Source organism: Bombina bombina, chromosome 11 (genome assembly GCF_027579735.1).
Source record: "Bombina bombina isolate aBomBom1 chromosome 11, aBomBom1.pri, whole genome shotgun sequence".
Taxonomy (NCBI): domain Eukaryota; kingdom Metazoa; phylum Chordata; class Amphibia; order Anura; family Bombinatoridae; genus Bombina; species Bombina bombina.
The window spans coordinates 150,777-171,613 of NC_069509.1; the positions used below are offsets into that span (position 1 = coordinate 150,777).

Sequence of the window (20,837 nt, forward strand, 5' to 3'; positions counted from 1 at the left end):
AAGTATTTAAATGATGAATCAGTGTATGTTCAGTATACATGACTAAGGATCTATAGCAGGTCTGAAACGTTGTATGTTTGTCTAAGACCCTACCAATGAAGAAATAAAGGTCTTTTAACTATTGGTGGCTGGAACAAATCATTTTTTCTACTTGGAGTATTTGCAGGATAAGGCAGATCCTGGGTTCCGTGCCCCACAAGCCACATATCTGTTGGTGCTGTTTTCCATACTTTGCTTTGAGGATTTGATTTCTGCCATTGGAAGTACTTGCATCATACTATGGGTGAAGGTTTGGCTGAAGATAAGACAGATACAATAAAGGGTCCTAAGACTTTTGGCTATGATGAAGAAACTGCACAGCAGATTAATGCTAAAGTACTGGGCAATAGAGACTTTCTTAAAATTGCTTCCTCTGATGTTTCAAGCAGGATTTTGGAAAAAGACTGTAAAAGGAAAATGGTGTTGGAACTACATGCCATCACACTCTCTGAATACCATAAAGTGCAAAGGATTCCCAGGGGGCTAAGGATGTCTACTTGTCCCACTCTATTTGCAGACCGTAAGGAGTACACTGATAAATTTGAAAGTATTTTAAACAAATGCTCCTTCGATATAATAACATGGACAGTAGAATATGCCCAGCAAGAAATAGAGAAATACAAGGGAACCATCAGCAAACAGAAAGAAGAAATGGTGAAGAAAATACCTTTAGATGAGTACAAAAAGTTGGTGATGGAGGTAGAAAAATCCGTTAACGATTACAAGAAGCAATTGGAGAGTCGGAAGCGTCTTAAGTTCATCAGGGATGAGCAGGATTACTGCCATGGGTTGGTCTATAGGTGGCGACAGAACACAGGCACTGGTAGGAGCTTAAATTATAGACCAAGAGAGCAAAGACGTCAGGCCACACGAAAATCTACCCCGGAGGAAGGTCACAGTGGCTCTGAATCATCTGTGAGTTTTTTAACGGAAGACTCCGACATCGATGCCACCGGGCCGGTAGGAAGCACAAGAGAAAGCCTACCGCGCCAGCCGATGACGTCAGAGCGACAGCGCCCGCGACGGACGCGTGGAAACCAACGAGGACACTATCGCTATTAGCTCCAGAGAAGGCACTCAGCACGGATGCGATGACGGGAGATGCTGTTAAACATAAACGCTCCTCACAAATGGATGGCATAAAGGAATATGGGGTAAGAGAGGCTAAAATGTCTTCCGATAAAATGTATGCAGTTTGTTCCGATGTGAGAGTGGCTGACTCCAATGACCGACTGGGTTGCCTTGATAGTGAGCATGGAGAAAGAGTATATGATCGAAGTTTGTTTAATGCTCCAAAATATGACCAGACCTGTAATCCTATAGACCAAAATCCTGTAACAGAGACTATGGATATATGTACGAAGGGTACAAACGAAGGATCTCATTTTGCTTCAAGGGATATGGCTGTTACAAACGGACTAGCTCCCAAACAGGGGATCTGCACAGAACTCTCATATGTAAATGTGGACTGTGACACTAATACCACTACTGCATTCAATGATTCACAGAATAGATATGAAATGTCTAATGTTGCACAACAATTTGATTCACATGTTTTTTCTAAAGGTTTAAGTAAATCACTACACGATACTATACACCAGAATTCACATTATAGCACACGGCACTTAGAAGAAAATTTAATTTTTAATTTGTCTAATTTGAAGATGACAAAAGAGCAAGAAACAGCTCTGAATAAAGGATTATCCTATTGCCTAGAGAATTATTGTGATGAATTTAAAATTCAGCAAGATCTACAGAGGTTCTTTAGGAAATTGAGGCTAAAGATTTATTTCTCTATGCAAAGGGATAACATAAATGACACTAACACAATTAACAAAATGAAGTTTAATGACATTAGGCACTTTGGTCTATCTAAAAAAAGCACTTTTTCACCAGCATCCACACATAGTGCAGCCACATATGCTAGTCTTGTACATAGAGAAGTAGACAATTTATTTAAAAGGGAGAAAAAAAGAAAATTGGTGCAAAGAAATAGGAAACATAATAAAGAGGACATGTCAGCCATTAGATCTCTGAGAGAGAATAAAAATATAATCATTAAAGAGGCCGATAAGGGCGGGGCCATTGTGATTCTAAATAAGTCTGATTATATAGATGAGATCAATAGGCAACTGAAAGATACCCAAGTTTATGAAATACTGACTAGAGATCCCACCATACAGATTAACAAAGGGATAAATAACATCTTAACTCTGGCTACACAAAGAGATATTATAACAGATAAGTTTAAGGAGGCCTTATATGTAACAGATCCAATTAGGCCGGTAATATATGTATTACCAAAGGTACATAAATCCTTAAAAAATCCCCCAGGTCGCCCTATTGTGGCAGGGATGGGTTCAGTATTTTCTAATATTTCTACCTTCTTGGATAGAGTGTTGCAGCCCTTAGTTAAGAACACTACATCTTACATTAGGGACACTAATGATTTTTTGGCCAAATTACAGGACTTAGGACATGTAGGTGATAAGTGTATATTGTTTTCATTAGATGTCTCAAGCCTTTACACCTCCATTAAACATACAACAGGGATTTCATCAGTGGAACATATGCTTAGATCTAGTAAGAGTTATACTGAGGCAGAAATTTGGTTTCTAATAGAACTTTTGTCTATCATTCTTTATCAGAATTATTTTCTATTTATGGATACATATTATTTGCAGAAACAGGGTACAGCAATGGGCTCTAACGTTGCCCCCTCATACGCCAACATTTTCATGAATAGCTTTGAGGAATACTTTGTATATTCTCATGGCTTGTTCCAGCTCTATGGTGCCTCCTGGTGGAGGTACATTGATGATGTGTTTGGCGTGTGGGGGGGGTGACGTTGGCAGCCTATTGTCCTTTGTTGAAGATCTTAATAATTCTGTCAATGGATTAAAATTCACTTTGAATATGAGTGAAATTGGAATTGAGTTTCTAGACACCTATGTATACTTTAAGGATGCTTTCTTAAAAACGGATATCCATACAAAAGACACAGATAAAAACAATATATTGAAATATGGAAGTTACCATCCTGACAGTATCTTTAGGGCTATTCCAAAGAGCCAATTTTTAAGAGTTAAACGCATAGTGTCTGAGGAGAATAGATGTAAGCAAAGGTTGGAGGAGATGGCTGATAAATTCATCAATAGAGGGTATCCAATATCACTAATCAAGGAACAACTAGATGTAGTCAACAATAAAGAATTACCCAAAAAGTATAAAAGTAAAAAAACAAATTGTCTAGTGTTTGTAACACAGTTCAATGAATTCAGTCAGAAAATCAATGGTATTCTAAGAAAGCATTGGCACATCCTAAGGGACTGTAACCCTCAAGTGAATGAGTTTAATGAAAATTTAATGACAGCGTATAGAAGAAATAGAAGTATCAAAGACACCCTTGTACATTCTGATATAGGTAGTAACAGATTGAACATACAGAAGACTATAGGCCCCAGGAAAGATGGATGTTATCCCTGTTTGAACTGCAGTAACTGCAGTTCAATGATTAAAGGTGAACATTTTTTTCACCCTATAAATGGTAGGAAATACAAAATCAATAAATACCTTACTTGTAGGTCATGTTACTGTATTTATTTGATCAAGTGTCCATGTGGTTTGATCTATTTGGGCGAGACCTGTAGAGAGGTAAGGGAGAGGATAACAGAACATAAGTCTAACATTAGATGTAAGAACAAAGAGGCTCCTGTTTCCTCTCACTTCCTCTCTATGGGTCATAACATCAGTCAGCTCAGATTCCAAATAATTGAACAGATTGATAGACCAAGGAGGGGGGGTAATAGAGAACATATACTAAAAACAAGAGAGATGTTTTGGATATACAAATTGGAAAGCCTAATGCCTAAGGGTATGAATAAAGACTTTGATTGGAGTCTGTTTTACTAAATATTTGTCTTTCCTAAAAACATCTCTATAGATAGGTAAATCTTCCCTTTCTAATGGGCTGAGTATTATGATACCTGCATGTTTTTAAGCTAAAATATTTTTTCCAATAACCCCTTTTAATGGGCTGAGTAAATTTGAGGGAAATGTTTGAAAATTATCTTTATATACAAAAATATCAAAGAGAAAAAGGAAAAAAATTATTTACAAGATAGGCCTACAGTGTTCAAATTGACAATAATCCACATAATCCCCAGTAGCAATTTTTTGAAATTTATAAAATCAACTCTAAAATGAAAGAGTCTAAATTAGCATTTTTATAACAAGTAAACAGCATCTGCATATTGTGTGTAGTATTTCTTCTATTTTAATTTTGTACATATGATTTTATCTTTTAACATTGTTTGATACTTAAACCTTTTCAATGTGACTATTCAGAATGTTTTTTTGCAATAGAAATATATATGTTAGATGGCCACAAGATGGCAGTGATGCAATAACGAGTAGTCACATAACAACAGGTGAACAACTGACCAGGTGTAAAGTATTTAAATGATGAATCAGTGTATGTTCAGTATACATGACTAAGGATCTATAGCAGGTCTGAAACGTTGTATGTTTGTCTAAGACCCTACCAATGAAGAAATAAAGGTCTTTTAACTATTGGTGGCTGGAACAAATCATTTTTTCTACTTGGAGTATTTGCAGGATAAGGCAGATCCTGGGTTCCGTGCCCCACAAGCCACATATATGTTGGTGCTGTTTTCCATACTTTGCTTTGAGGATATTCAGGGTACACACTACCTGACCTGTTAGTGCTGATGATTATTCAGGGTACACACTACATGACCTGTTAGTGCTGATGGATATTCAGGGTACACACTACCTGACCTGTTAGTGCTGATGTATATTCAGGGTACACACTACCTGACCTGTTAGTGCTGATGATTATTCAGGGTACACACTACCTGACCTGTTAGTGCTGATGATTATTCAGGGTACACACTACCTGACCTGTTAGTGCTGATGGATATTCAGGGTACACACTACCTGACCTGCTATTGCTGATGGATATTCAGCGTACACACTACCTGACCTGTTAGTGCTGATGGATTTTCAGGATACACACTACATTACCTGTTAGTGCTGATGTATATTCAGGGTACACACTACCTGACCTGTTAGTGCTGATGATTATTCAGGGTACACACTACCTGACCTGTTAGTGCTGATGGATATTCAGGGTACACACTACATGACCTGTTAGTGCTGATGGATATTCAGGGTACACACTGCCTGACCTGTTAGTGCTGATGGATATTCAGGGTACAAACTACCTGACCTGTTAGTGCTGATGGATATTCAGGGTACACACTACATGACCTGTTAGTGCTGATGGATATTCAGGGTACACACTACCTGACCTGTTAGTGCTGATGGATATTCAGGGTACACACTACCTGACCTGTTAGTGCTGATGGATATTCAGTGTACACACTACATGATCTGCTATTGCTAATGGATATTCAGGGTACACACTACCTGACCTGTTATTGCTGATGGATATTCAGGGTACACACTACATTACCTGCTATTGCTGATGGATATTCAGGGTACACACTACATGACCTGCTATTGCTGATGGATATTCAGGGTACACAATACCTGACCTGCTATTGCTGATGGATATTCAGGGTACACAATACCTGACCTGCTATTGCTGATGGATATTCAGGGTACACAATACCTGACCTTCTATTGCTGATGGATATTCAGGGTACACAATACCTGACCTGCTATTGCTGATGGATATTCAGGGTACACACTACATTACCTGCTATTGCTGATGGATATTCAGGGTACACACTACATGACCTGCTATTGCTGATGGATATTCAGGGTACACACTACATGACCTGCTATTGCTGATGGATATTCAGGGTACACTATACTTGACCTGCTATTGCTGATGGATATTCAGGGTACACACTACATGACCTGCTATTGCTGATGGATATTCAGGGTACACACTACATGACCTGCTATTGCTGATGGATATTCAGGGTACACACTACCTGACCTGTTAGTGCTGATAGATATTCAGGGTACACACTACCTGACCTGTGAGTGCTGATGGATATTCAGGCTACACACTACCTGACCTGTTATTTCTGATGGATATTCAGGGTACACACTAACTGACCTGCTATTGCTGATGGTTATTGAGGGTACACACTACCTGACCTGCTATTGCTAATAGATATTCAGGGTACACAATACCTGACCTTCTATTGCTGATGGATATTCAGGGAACACAATACCTGACCTGCTATTGCTGATGGATATTCAGGGTACACAATACCTGACCTGCTATTGCTGATGGATATTCAGGGTACACAATACCTGACCTTCTATTGCTGATGGATATTCAGGGTACACTATACTTGACCTGCTATTGCTGATGGATATTCAGGGTACACACTACATGACCTGCTATTGCTGATGGATATTCAGGGTACACACTACATGACCTGCTATTGCTGATGGATATTCAGGGTACACACTACCTGACCTGTTAGTGCTGATAGATATTCAGGGTACACACTACCTGACCTGTGAGTGCTGATGGATATTCAGGCTACACACTACCTGACCTGTTATTTCTGATGGATATTCAGGGTACACACTAACTGACCTGCTATTGCTGATGGTTATTGAGGGTACACACTACCTGACCTGCTATTGCTAATAGATATTCAGGGTACACAATACCTGACCTGCTATTGCTGATGGATATTCAGGGTACACAATAACTGACCGGCTATTGCTGATGGATATTCAGGGTACACACTTCATGACCTGCTATTGCTGATGGATATTCAGGGTACACACTACATGACCTACTATTGCTGATGGATATTCAGGGTAATCACTACCTGGCTCCTGTTGTTGATGGGTATTCAGGCTACACAATATCTGGCCTGCTATTGCTAATAGATATTCAGGGTACACAATACCTGACCTGCTATTGCTGATGGATATTCAGGGTACACACTACCTGCCCTGTTATTGCTGATAGATATTCAGGGTACACACTACCTGCCCTACTATTGTTGATGGATATTCAGGGTACACATTACATGACCTGCTATTGCTGATGGATATTCAGGTTAATCACTACCTGACCTGCTATTGCTGATGGATATTCAGGGTAATCACTACCAGGCTCCTGTTGCTGATGGGTATGCAGGCTACACAATATCTGGCCTGCTATTGCTAATAAACATTCAGGGTACACACTACCTGACCTGCTATTGCTTATGGATATTCAGGGTAATCACTACATTACCTGCTATTGCTAAAGGGTATTCAGGGTACATAATAACTGACCTGCCATTGCTGATGGATATTTGGTGTAATCACTACATTACCTGCTATTGCTAAATGGTTTTCTGGGTACACACTACATGACCTGCTATTGCTGATGGATATTCAGGGTAATCACTACCTGGCTCCTGTTGCTGATGGGTATTCAGGCTATACAATATCTGGCCTGATATTGCTAATAGATATGCAGGGTACACACTACCTGACCTGCTATTGCTGATCGATATTCAGGGTAATCACTACCTGGCTCCTGTTGCTGATGGATATTCAGGGTACACAATATCTGGCCTGCTATTGCTAATAAATAGTCAGGGTACACACTACCTGACCTGCTATTGCTTATGGATAGTCAGGGTAATCACTATATGACCTGCTATTGCTAAAGGGTATTCAGGGTACATAATAACTGACCTGCCATTGCTGATGGATATTCGGGGTAATCACTACCTGACCTGCTATTGCTGATGGATATTCAGGGTACATACTACATGACCTGCTATTGCTGATGGATATTCAGAGTACACACTACATGACCTGCTATTGCTGATGGATATTCAGGGTAATCACTACCTAGCTCCTGTTGCTTATGGGTATTCAGGTTACACAATATCTGACCTGCTATTACTAATAGATATTCAGGGTACACAATACCTGACCTGCTATTGCTGATGGATATTCAGGGTACACACTACATGACCTGCTATTGCTGATGGATATTCAGGGTACACACTACCTGCCCTGCTATTGTTGATGGATATTCAGGGTACACACTACATGACCTGCTATTGCCGATGGATATTCAGGGTAATGACTACCTGACCTGCTATTGCTGATGGATATTCAGGGTAATGACTACCTGACCTGCTATTGCTAATGGATATTCAGGGTACACAATACATGACCTGCTATTGCTGATGGATATTCAGGGTACACAATACCTGACCTGCTATTGCTGATGGATATTCAGGGTACACAATACATGACCTGCTATTGCTGATGGATATTCAGGGTACACACTACATGACCTGCTATTGCTGATGGATATTCAGGGTAAACAATACCTGACCTGCTATTGCTGATGGATATTCAGGGTAAACAATACCTGACCTGCTATTGCTTATGGGTATTCAGGTTACACAATATCTGACCTGCTATTACTAATAGATATTCAGGGTACACAATACCTGACCTGCTATTGCTGATGGATATTCAGGGTACACACTACATGACCTGCTATTGCTGATGGATATTCAGGGTACACACTACCTGCCCTGCTATTGTTGATGGATATTCAGGGTACACACTACATGACCTGCTATTGCCGATGGATATTCAGGGTAATGACTACCTGACCTGCTATTGCTGATGGATATTCAGGGTAATGACTACCTGACCTGCTATTGCTAATGGATATTCAGGGTACACAATACATGACCTGCTATTGCTGATGGATATTCAGGGTACACACTACATGACCTGCTATTGCTGATGGATATTCAGGGTAAACAATACCTGACCTGCTATTGCTGATGGATATTCAGGGTAAACAATACCTGACCTGCTATTGCTGATGGATATTCAGGGTACACAATACCTGACCTGCTATTACTTATGGATATTCAGGGTACACAATACCTGACCTGCTATTGCTGATGGATATTCAGGGTACACAATACCTGACCTGCTATTGCTGATTGATATTCAGGGTACACAATACTTGACCTGCTATTGTTGATGGATATTCAGGGTACACACTACATGACCTGCTATTGCTGATGGTTATTCAGGGTACACACTACATGACCTGCTATTGCTGATGGATATTCAGGGTACACACTACATGACCTGTTAGTGCTGATGGATATTCAGGGTACACACTACCTGACCTGTTAGTGCTGATGGATATTCAGGCTACACACTACCTGACCTGTTATTGCTGATGGATATTCAGGGTACACACTACCTGACCTGTTATTGCTGATGGATATTCAGGGTACACACTAACTGACCTGCTATTGCTGATGGTTATTCAGGGTACACACTACCTGACCTGCTATTGCTAATAGATATTCAGGGTACACAATACCTGACCTGCTATTGCTGATGGATATTCAGGGCACACAGTACATGACCTGCTATTGCGGATGGATATTCAGGGTACACACTACATGACCTGCTATTGCTGATGGATATTCAGGGTACACACTACATGACCTGTTAGTGCTGATGGATATTCAGGCTACACACTACCTGACCTGTTATTGCTGATGGATATTCAGGGTACACACTAACTGACCTGCTATTGCTGATGGTTATTCAGGGTACACACTACCTGACCTGCTATTGCTAATAGATATTCAGGGTACACAATACCTGACCTGCTATTGCTGATGGATATTCAGGGCACACAGTACATGACCTGCTATTGCGGATGGATATTCAGGGTACACACTACATGACCTGCTATTGCTGATGGATATTCAGGGTACACACTACATGACCTGTTAGTGCTGATGGATATTCAGAGTACACACTACATGACCTGCTATTGCTGATGGATATTCAGGGTAATCACTACCTAGCTCCTGTTGCTTATGGGTATTCAGGCTACACAATATCTGACCTGCTATTACTAATAGATATTCAGGGTACACAATACCTGACCTGCTATTGCTGATGGATATTCAGGGTACACACTACATGACCTGCTATTGCTGATGGATATTCAGGGTACACACTACCTGCCCTGATATTGTTGATGGATATTCAGGGTACACACTACATGACCTGCTATTGCCGATGGATATTCAGGGTAATGACTACCTGACCTGCTATTGCTAAAGGATATTCAGGGTACACAATACATGACCTGCTATTGCTGATGGATATTCAGGGTACACACTACATGACCTGCTATTGCTGATGTATATTCAGAGTAATCACTACCTGGCTCCTGTTGCTGATGGGTATTCAGGCTACACAATATCTGACCTGCTATTGCTAATAGATATTCAGGGTACACAATACCTGACCTTCTATTGCTGATGGATATTCAGGGTACACACTACATGACCTGCTATTGCTGATGGCTATTCAGGGTACACACTACCTGCCCTGCTATTGGTGATGGATATTCAGGGTACACACTACATGACCTGCTATTGCCGATGGATATTCAGGGTAATGACTACCTGACCTGCTATTGCTGATGGATATTCAGGGTACACAATACCTGACCTGCTATTGCTGATGGATATTCAGGGTACACAATACCTGACCTGCTATTGCTGATGGATATTCAGGGTACACAATACCTGACCTGCTATTGCTGATGGATATTCAGGGTACACAATACCTGATCTGCTATTGCTGATTGATATTCAGGGTACACAATACCTGACCTGCTATTGCTGATGGATATTCAGGGTACACACTACATGACCTGCTATTGCTGATGGATATTCAGGGTACACACTACATGACCTGTTAGTGCTGATGGATATTCAGGCTACACACTACCTGACCTGTTATTGCTGATGGATATTCAGGGTACACACTAACTGACCTGCTATTGCTGATGGTTATTCAGGGTACATACTACCTGACCTGCTATTGCTAATAGATATTCAGGGTACACAATACCTGACCTGCTATTGCTGATGGATATTCAGGGCACACAGTACATGACCTGCTATTGCTGATGGATACTCAGGGTACACACTACATGACCTGCTATTGCTGATGGATATTCAGGGTACACACTACATGACCTGTTAGTGCTGATTGATATTCAGAGTACACACTACATGACCTGCTATTGCTGATGGATATTCAGGGTAATGACTACCTGACCTGCTATTGCTAATGGATATTCAGGGTACACAATACATGACCTGCTATTGCTGATGGATATTCAGGGTACACACTACATGACCTGCTATTGCTGATGGATATTCAGGGTAAACAATACCTGACCTGCTATTGCTGATGGATATTCAGGGTAAACAATACCTGACCTGCTATTGCTGATGGATATTCAGGGTACACAATACCTGACCTGCTATTACTTATGGATATTCAGGGTACACAATACCTGACCTGCTATTGCTGATGGATATTCAGGGTACACAATACCTGACCTGCTATTGCTGATTGATATTCAGGGTACACAATACTTGACCTGCTATTGCTGATGGTTATTCAGGGTACACACTACATGACCTGCTATTGCTGATGGATATTCAGGGTACACACTACATGACCTGCTATTGCTGATGGTTATTCAGGGTACACACTACATGACCTGCTATTGCTGATGGATATTCAGGGTACACACTACATGACCTGCTATTGCTGATGGTTATTCAGGGTACACACTACATGACCTGCTATTGCTGATGGATATTCAGGGTACACACTACATGACCTGCTATTGCTGATGTATATTCAGAGTAATCACTACCTGGCTCCTGTTGCTAATGGGTATTCAGGCTACACAATATCTGACCTGCTATTGCTAATAGATATTCAGGGTACACAATACCTGACCTGCTATTGCTGATGGATATTCAGGGTACACACTACATGACCTGCTATTGCTGATGGATATTCAGGGTACTTAAATCAATTCAACAAGCGCCTGCTGAAAAAAGACCCTTAGCTCAGATGGGTTGACCCCTAGTGGTCAACAGGAAAATATCAAGATTGAAAGAATTATCAGAGCGCCAACTATAGAAGGCAGGGTCCCCAATATACTAAAAGCAAATATCCAGGTAGATTTCAAAATATGTTTATTACAACACAAACAGTACAGTAATGATCAATTACTTATACTTCAATGTCTGTGTGTCTTACAATACAGTTCGAACAATCACATTAAAACCCAATATTGTATTTATACAACATTGGATGCTAAAATTAGCATGTAGAAAATGTATTATAAAATCACAATCCTTTGGGTATTCAGGATGTTAAAACAAATAAAATTGGATAAAATTAAAATAATATTGCAATTTTAATTTCCCTCATGGATCCATCCACCTAAAACAAGCCTCATATTGATTTTATTATTGCTCCAGTGTATGGTTAAAATAAGCTTAAGACTGTTAACATAGATCCATGAGGGAAATTAAAATTGCAATATTATTTTAATTTTATCCAATTTTATTTGTTTTAACATCCTGAATACCCAAAGGATTGTGATTTTATAATAAATTTTCTACATGCTAATTTTAGCATCCAATGTTGTATAAATACAATATTGGGTTTTAATGTGATTGTTCGAACTGTATTGTAAGACACACAGACATTGAAGTATAAGTAATGATCATTACTGTACTGTTTGTGTTGTAATAAACACATTTTGAAATCTACCTGGATATTTGCTTTTAGTATATTGGGGACCCTGCCTTCTATAGTTGGCGCTCTGATAATTCTTTCAATCTGGATATTCAGGGTACACACTACCTGCCCTGCTATTGTTGATGGATATTCAGGGTACACACTACATGACCTGCTATTGCCGATGGATATTCAGGGTAATGACTACCTGACCTGCTATTGCTGATGGATATTCAGGGTAATGACTACCTGACCTGCTATTGCTGAAGGATATTCAGGGTACACAATACCTGACCTGCTATTGCTGATGGATATTCAGGGTACACAATACCTGACCTGCTATTGCTGATGGATATTCAGGGTACACAATACCTGACCTGCTATTGCTGATGGATATTCAGGGTACACAATACCTGACCTGCTATTGCTGATGGTTATTCTGGGTACACACTACCTGACCTGCTATTGCTAATAGATATTCAGGGTACACACTACCTGACCTGCTATTGCTAATAGATATTCAGGGTACACACTACATGACCTGCTATTGCTGATGGATATTCAGGGCACACACTACCTGACCTGTTATTGCTGATGGATATTCAGGGTACACACTACATGACCTGTTAGTGCTGATGGATATTCAGGCTACACACTACCTGACCTGTTATTGCTGATGGATATTCAGGGTACACACTAACTGACCTGCTATTGCTGATGGTTATTCTGGGTACACACTACCTGACCTGCTATTGCTAATAGATATTCAGGGTACACAATACCTGACCTGCTATTGCTGATGGATATTCAGGGCACACACTACCTGACCTGCTATTGCTGATGGATATTCAGGGTACACAATACCTGCCTTGTTATTGCTAAATGATATTCAGGGTAGAGCTACCTAGCCTCCTGTTGGGTATTCAGGCTACACAATATCTGTTGCTAAAGGGTATTCAGGGTACACAGTACATGACCTGCTATTGCTGATGGATATTCAGGGTACACACTACATGACCTGCTATTGCTGATGGATATTCAGGGTACACAATACCTGACCTGCTATTGCTGATGAATATTCAGGGTACACAATAACTGACCGGCTATTGCTGATGGATATTCAGGGTACATACTTCATGACCTGCTATTGCTGATGGATATTCAGGGTACACACTACATGACCTGCTATTGCTGATGGATATTCAGGGTAATCACTACCTGGCTCCTGTTGTTGATGGGTATTCAGGCTACACAATATCTGGCCTGCTATTGCTAATAGATATTCAGGGTACACACTACCTGCCCTGTTATTGCTGATAGATATTCAGGGTACACACTACCTGCCCTACTATTGTTGATGGATATTCAGGGTACACATTACATGACCTGCTATTGCTGATGGATATTCAGGGTACACATTACATGACCTGCTATTGCTGATGGATATTCAGGGTAATCACTACCTGACCTGCTATTGCTGATGGATATTCAGGGTAATCACTACCTGGCTCCTGTTGCTGATGGGTATGCAGGCTACACAATATCTGACCTGCTATTGCTAATAAACATTCAGGGTACACACTACCTGACCTGCTATTGCTTATGGATATTCAGGGTAATCACTACATTACCTGCTATTGCTAAAGGGTATTCAGGGTACATAATAACTGACCTGCCATTGCTGATGGATATTTGGTGTAATCACTACATGACCTGCTATTGCTAAATGGTATTCAGGGTACACACTACATGACCTGCTATTGCTGATGGATATTCAGGGTAATCACTACCTGGCTCCTGTTGCTGATGGGTATTCAGGCTATACAATATCTGGCCTGCTATTGCTAATAGATATTCAGGGTACACACTACCTGTCCTGTTATTGCTGATAGATATTCAGGGTACACACTACCTGTCCTGTTATTGCTGATAGATATTCAGGGTACACACTACCTGTCCTGTTATTGCTGATAGATATTCAGGGTACACACTACCTGCCCTACTATTGTTGATGGATATTCAGGGTAATCACTACCTGACCTGCTATTGCTGATCAATATTCAGGGTAATCACTACCTGGCTCCTGTTGCTGATGGGTATGCAAGCTACACAATATCTGGCCTGCTATTGCTAATAAATAGTCAGGGTACACACTACCTGACCTGCTATTGCTTATGGATAGTCAGGGTAATCACTATATGACCTGCTATTGCTAAAGGGTATTCAGGGTACATAATAACTGACCTGCCATTGCTGATGGATATTCGGGGTAATCACTACCTGACCTGCTATTGCTGATGGATATTCAGGGTACATACTACATGACCTGCTATTGCTGATGGATATTCAGGGTAATCACTACCTAGCTCCTGTTGCTTATGGGTATTCAGGCTACACAATATCTGACCTGCTATTGCTAATAGATATTCAGGGTACACAATACCTGACCTGCTATTGCTGATGGATATTCAGGGTACACACTACATGACCTGCTATTGCTGATGGATATTCAGGGTACATACTACATGACCTGCTATTGCTGATGGATATTCAGGGTACATACTACATGACCTGCTATTGCTGATGGATATTCAGGGTACATACTACATGACCTGCTATTGCTGATGGATATTCAGAGTACACACTACATGACCTGCTATTGCTGATGGATATTCAGGGTAATCACTACCTAGCTCCTGTTGCTTATGGGTATTCAGGCTACACAATATCTGACCTGCTATTACTAATAGATATTCAGGGTACACACTACCTGCCCTGCTATTTTTGATGGATATTCAGGGTACACACTACATGACCTGCTATTGCCGATGGATATTCAGGGTAATGACTACCTGACCTACTATTGCTAATGGACATTCAGGGTACACAATACATGACCTGCTATTGCTGATGGATATTCAGGGTACACACTACATGGCCTGCTATTGCTGATGTATATTCAGGGTACAGTTATATGCCCTGCTATTACTTATGGATAGTAAGGGTACATGACTACCTGGCTCCTGTTGCTGATGGGTATTCAGGCTACACACTATCTGACCTGCTATTGCTAATAGATATTCAGGGTACACACTACCTGCCCTGCTATTGCTGATGGATATTTAGGGTACAGTTATATGCCCTGCTATTACTTATGGATAGTAAGGGTACATGACTACCTGGCTCCTGTTGCTGATGGGTATTCAGGCTACACACTATCTGACCTGCTATTGCTAATAGATATTCAGGGTACACACTACCTGCCCTGCTATTGCTGATGGATATTTAGGGTACAGTTATATGCCCTGCTATTACTTATGGATAGTAAGGGTACATGCTACCTGAGCTGCTATTAATAATGGATAGTCAGGTTATACGTTACCTGCCCTGCTATTGGTCTTTGGCAGCTGTGACACAGACCTTTGGCATCTGTTTCGATTCCTTGGCGTTGTAGTCCAGACTTCAGCGTTACAAGCATTGAATCCAGGTCACCTCTAGATGGTGACATTTTCTGTGAATAATTTGAGCCTGACAGTGGCTCCTTATCACTAGGGTGTGACACTGAGGTCAGGTCGCTCTTCTCACATGCCACATCTGAATGTTTAGAAACCAGCTCTGCTTCAGGTCTTCTACAAGCAGAATAACTTGGATCTAACTCTACTTCAGCACCTGCAGTACTGGACAGCACATTGGATTCCTTGGAACTTAAAGTTTCTTTTAGCTCAGACTGTAATGGTGAAGCCTTAAATCAAAGAAATCTATGGTTAGTAACAAATAATGGGGAAGAAACTGAATGCCCTATTGTCTCACAAATGTATGTTTGTGTATGTAAGCATTGTCTTTTATATACTGTATATAAGGTAAATGACAATCATCTTTAAAATAGTATGGGAAATGCTATATAGACACAAATTGGAATAGAAAATAATTTAAATAGTAGGTCAAGGTGTCTCACCGTTTTCTGCTTATGGAAGTCAGACAGTGAAGTCATTAGACGATCTAACTCCAGAGTTGCAGACGAGGCAGATAAAGCCCTGCTAGGGTTATATGAGCACCATTAGAAATAAATCATTGTCCTGAATACTATTCATAAAAATATAATTTATATAGCTGACATCAAACATTTTACTTATAAAGCTAAATATGAGACGTATATACTTTATCAAGTAAGGGGATTCTGCACGTTAAACTGTACTATACAAGGAATGATGCAATGAATGACAGTACTGATGGAATCATGTGACATAATGGACTATCAATGACATCACTAATCATAACTGAGAACAATTCTAACAATACTAGAAGTCATCACCAAACAGTGATACTGTACTAAACATTCCATTCCTACAGCATTAACAAAGTGGTAACTACGCCTGTACCGTACTAACTCCAGTATCTGGCAAAGTGACTTATAGAATATAGTGCTACTTATCTTTGTACCTTCATCTTCTTAGATAAGTAGATGTTAGACATCATTTTGTTTTATAGATGCAAATATTCACCTTGTGGGCTTTAGTTATTAAGAATAAATCTATCCTAGACATAGCATCATTGTTACAGACTTGCAGGTATAATTGTGTTCAAAGGATTCTTTGAATGAAAAATACATGTAGTGTAGTACTAACGTACTCTCTGCCATTCCCTTAAACGTTTAGTATGCAAATAAAATGTATGTGCTTCTTCAGGAGTGTCCAAAAAAAACTGTTTTATCACCAGTCCTTAACTGTAATCTTTCAGGGTATTATAGGGAAAACTGTCTTTTTGTCTCTCTCTAGCCAACAGGGAACATACAAGTGATAACTGACAACGTCTTTTTGATGTTTCAATGGCACAATCTATGGTTATGAAATTGGAGCATATATATTTTTTCCAAATGCTCTTAGGATTTCCATTTTTGCTTGAAAATTCAAGTATCTAATAATTTCTCCATTGGTTCTTTCAACTCCAGTTCTGTGGGCTCTTTCTACCTCGTATGACCTTGTATTTACTTGCAGACCTTGTAACTGAGGTGGTATTTTTTCGCCAAAGTCAATCTATTCAGAAGGTTTTACCGATTCTGACAATCCTATCACGCTTAAGTTACATCTGGACCTAGTTTCTAATTGTTTAATCCTGCTCAGGATTTTTATTTCCCTTTAATTAATTCAGAAACTCTTTTTCTAGAAATTTGTTGTTGGCCTTTCATATCTGAGGTTCTTTGTTCCATATTTGCAATTCTTAAAGTTATCTGTTTCAATTCCTGAATTACTGACACTTGACCATCTGTGTTTTTTTAGTTTTAGAGGTTAGGTTGCCTAGCTGTGTCAACATCAGTTGGGAATAATTTTATTTCTGACGTGTCGTTAAAAGATAAATTAGGAGATTTAGTACAATGTTTATTAGTGCTACTTTTCTTTTCAGAGCTCTTGTTTTATGGAGCCATTTTAGAATTTATAACAAACTATTCCATACAATATTAAAAAGAAAAATCCCTTTGATATTTTTTTTTTTTTTTACACTTCTTGTTAAATGATTCTTAATAGTGGAGAGAGAAGTGCTACGCGCTGCAATATAGGTGATATCTCAAGTTGCATCCTCCCACAACTACAAAAGTACAGATTGCTACAAGGATTGAAATATGAAGCGCTCAAAAGCTGAAACTTATGGGATGGAGATCATAGCCCCAATTTAACAAAGTCTGGTGGACCTGATCCGACAGTGCGGATCAGGTCCGCCAGACCTCGCTGAATACGGAGAGCAATACGCTCTCCGTATTCAGCATTGCACCAGCAGCTCACAAGAGCTGCTGCTGCAACGCCGCCCCCTGTAGACTTGCGGCCAATGGGCCGCCAGCAGGGGGGTATCAATCAACCAGATTGTACTCGATCGGGTTGAATTCCGGCGATGTCTGTCCGTCTGCTCAGAGCAGACGGACAGGGTTATGGAGCAGCAGTCTTTGTGACCGCTGCTTCATAACTGCTGTTTCTGGCGAGCACGGGGCATCAAGCTCCATTCGGAGCTTGATAGATAGGCCCCATTGTATTGTATCTCCATCCCATAGGTTTCAGCTTTTGAGCGCTTCATATCTCAATCCTTGTAGCATTCTATAAGATTCTTATGGCTAGATTTAGAGTTTGGCAGTAGCCGTCAAAACCAGCGTTAGAGGCTCCTAACGCTGGTTTTTACCGCCCGCTGGTATTTAGAGTCAGTCAGGAAAGGGTCTAACGCTCACTTTGCAGCTGCGACTTTTCCATACCGCAGATCCCCTTACGTAAATTGCGTATCCTATGTTTTCAATGGGATCTTTCTAACGCCGGTATTTAGAGTCTTGGCTGAAGTGAGCGTTAGAAATCTAACGACAAAACTCCAGCCGCAGAAAAAAGCCAGGAGTTAAGAGCTTTATGGGCTAACGCCGGTTCATAAAGCTCTTAACTACTGTGCTCTAAAGTACACTAACACCCATAAACTACCTATGTACCCCTAAACCGAGGTCCCCCCACATCGCAGACACTCGATTAAAATTTTTTAACCCCTAATCTGCCGACCGCACACCGCCGCCACCTACGTTATACTTATGTACCCCTAATCTGCTGCCCCTAACACTGCCGACCCCTATATTATATTTATTAACCCCTAATCTGCCCCCCTCAACGTTGCCGCTACCTACCTACATTTATTAACCCCTAATCTGCAGACCGGACCTCGCCGCTACTATAATAAAGTTATTAACCCCTAATCCGCCTCACTCCCGCCTCAATAACCCTATAATAAATAGTATTAACCCCTAATCTGCCCTCCCTAACATCTGCGACACCTAACTTCAAGTATTAACCCCTAATCTGCCGACCGGACCTCACCGCTACTATAATAAATGTATTAACCCCTAAAGCTAAGTCTAACCCTAACACTAACACCCCCCTAAGTTAAATATAATTTAAATCTAACTAAATAAATTAACTCTTATTAAATAAATTATTCCTATTTAAAGCTAAATACTTACCTGTAAAATAAACCCTAATATAGCTACAATATAAATTATAATTATATTGTAGCTATTTTAGGATTAATATTTATTTTACAGGCAACTTTGTAATTATTTTAACCAGGTACAATAGCTATTAAATAGTTAATAACTATTTAATAGCTACCTAGTTAAAATAATTACAAAATTTCCTGTAAAATAAATCCTAACCTAAGTTACAATTAAACCTAACAATACACTATCAATAAATAAATTAAATAAAATAACTACAAATAAATACAATTAAATAAACTAACTAAAGTACAAAAAATAAAAAAGAACTGTTACAAAAAATAAAAAAATATTTACAAACATTAGAAAAATATTACAACAATTTTAAACTAATTACACCTACTCTAAGCCCCCTAATAAAATAACAAAGCCCCCCAAAATAAAAAAATGCCCTACCCTATTCTAAAATTAAAATAGAAAAGCTCTTTTACCTTACCAGCCCTTAAAAGGGCCCTTTGCGGGGAATGCCCCAAAGAATTCAGCTCTTTTGCCTGTAAAAAAAAAACATACAATACCCCCCCAACATTACAACCCACCACCCGCATACCCCTAATCTAACCCAAACCCCCCTTAAATAAACCTAACACTAAGCCCCTGAAGATCTCCCTACCTTGTCTTCACCACACCGGGTCCCGATCGGTCCAGAGGAGCCTCCAAAGTCTTCATCCAAGCCCAAGCTGAGGCTGAAGAGTGACGTCCATCATCCGGCTGTAGTCTGGATCCAAGCGGCGGTCTGAAGAATTCCATCTTCGTCAGAAGTCTTCATCCTATCCGGGCAGAAGAGTCGATCCGGACAGACAAACATCTTCATCCAAGCCGCATCTTCTATGTTCTTCCATCCGATGACGACCGGCTCCATCTTGAAGACCTCCAGCGCGGATCCATCCTCTTCTTCCGACGACTAGACGACGAATGAAGGTTCCTTTAAGGGACGTCATCCAAGATGGCGTCCCTCGAATTCCGATTGGCTGATAGGATTCTATCAGCCAATCGGAATTAAGGTAGGAAAATTCTGTTTGGCTGATGGAATCAGCCAATCAGAATCAAGTTCAATCCGATTGGCTGATCCGATCAGCCAATCAGATTGAGCTTGCATTCTATTGGCTGATCGGAACAGCCAATAGAATGCAAGCTCAATCTGATTGGCTGA

At 40.2% G+C, this 20,837-nt stretch overlaps 1 protein-coding gene across 2 annotated transcripts in view; it reads right to left on the reverse strand.

Annotated features, from left to right (window-relative positions):
• Positions 1 to 20,837, reverse strand: part of TGFB1I1 (transforming growth factor beta 1 induced transcript 1) — a 475,461-nt gene that overhangs the window by 142,364 nt on the left and 312,260 nt on the right. The window contains exons 6-7 of one of the 2 annotated variants that reach the window (XM_053694775.1): positions 16,631 to 16,709; positions 16,058 to 16,417 (exon numbers count right to left, since the gene is read on the reverse strand). In XM_053694775.1, the coding sequence (XP_053550750.1) occupies positions 16,058 to 16,417; positions 16,631 to 16,709 (439 nt within the window). Of the gene's footprint in view, positions 1 to 16,057; positions 16,418 to 16,630; positions 16,713 to 20,837 lie in introns of both variants that reach the window. The other variant, XM_053694773.1, reaches the window with a different exon arrangement.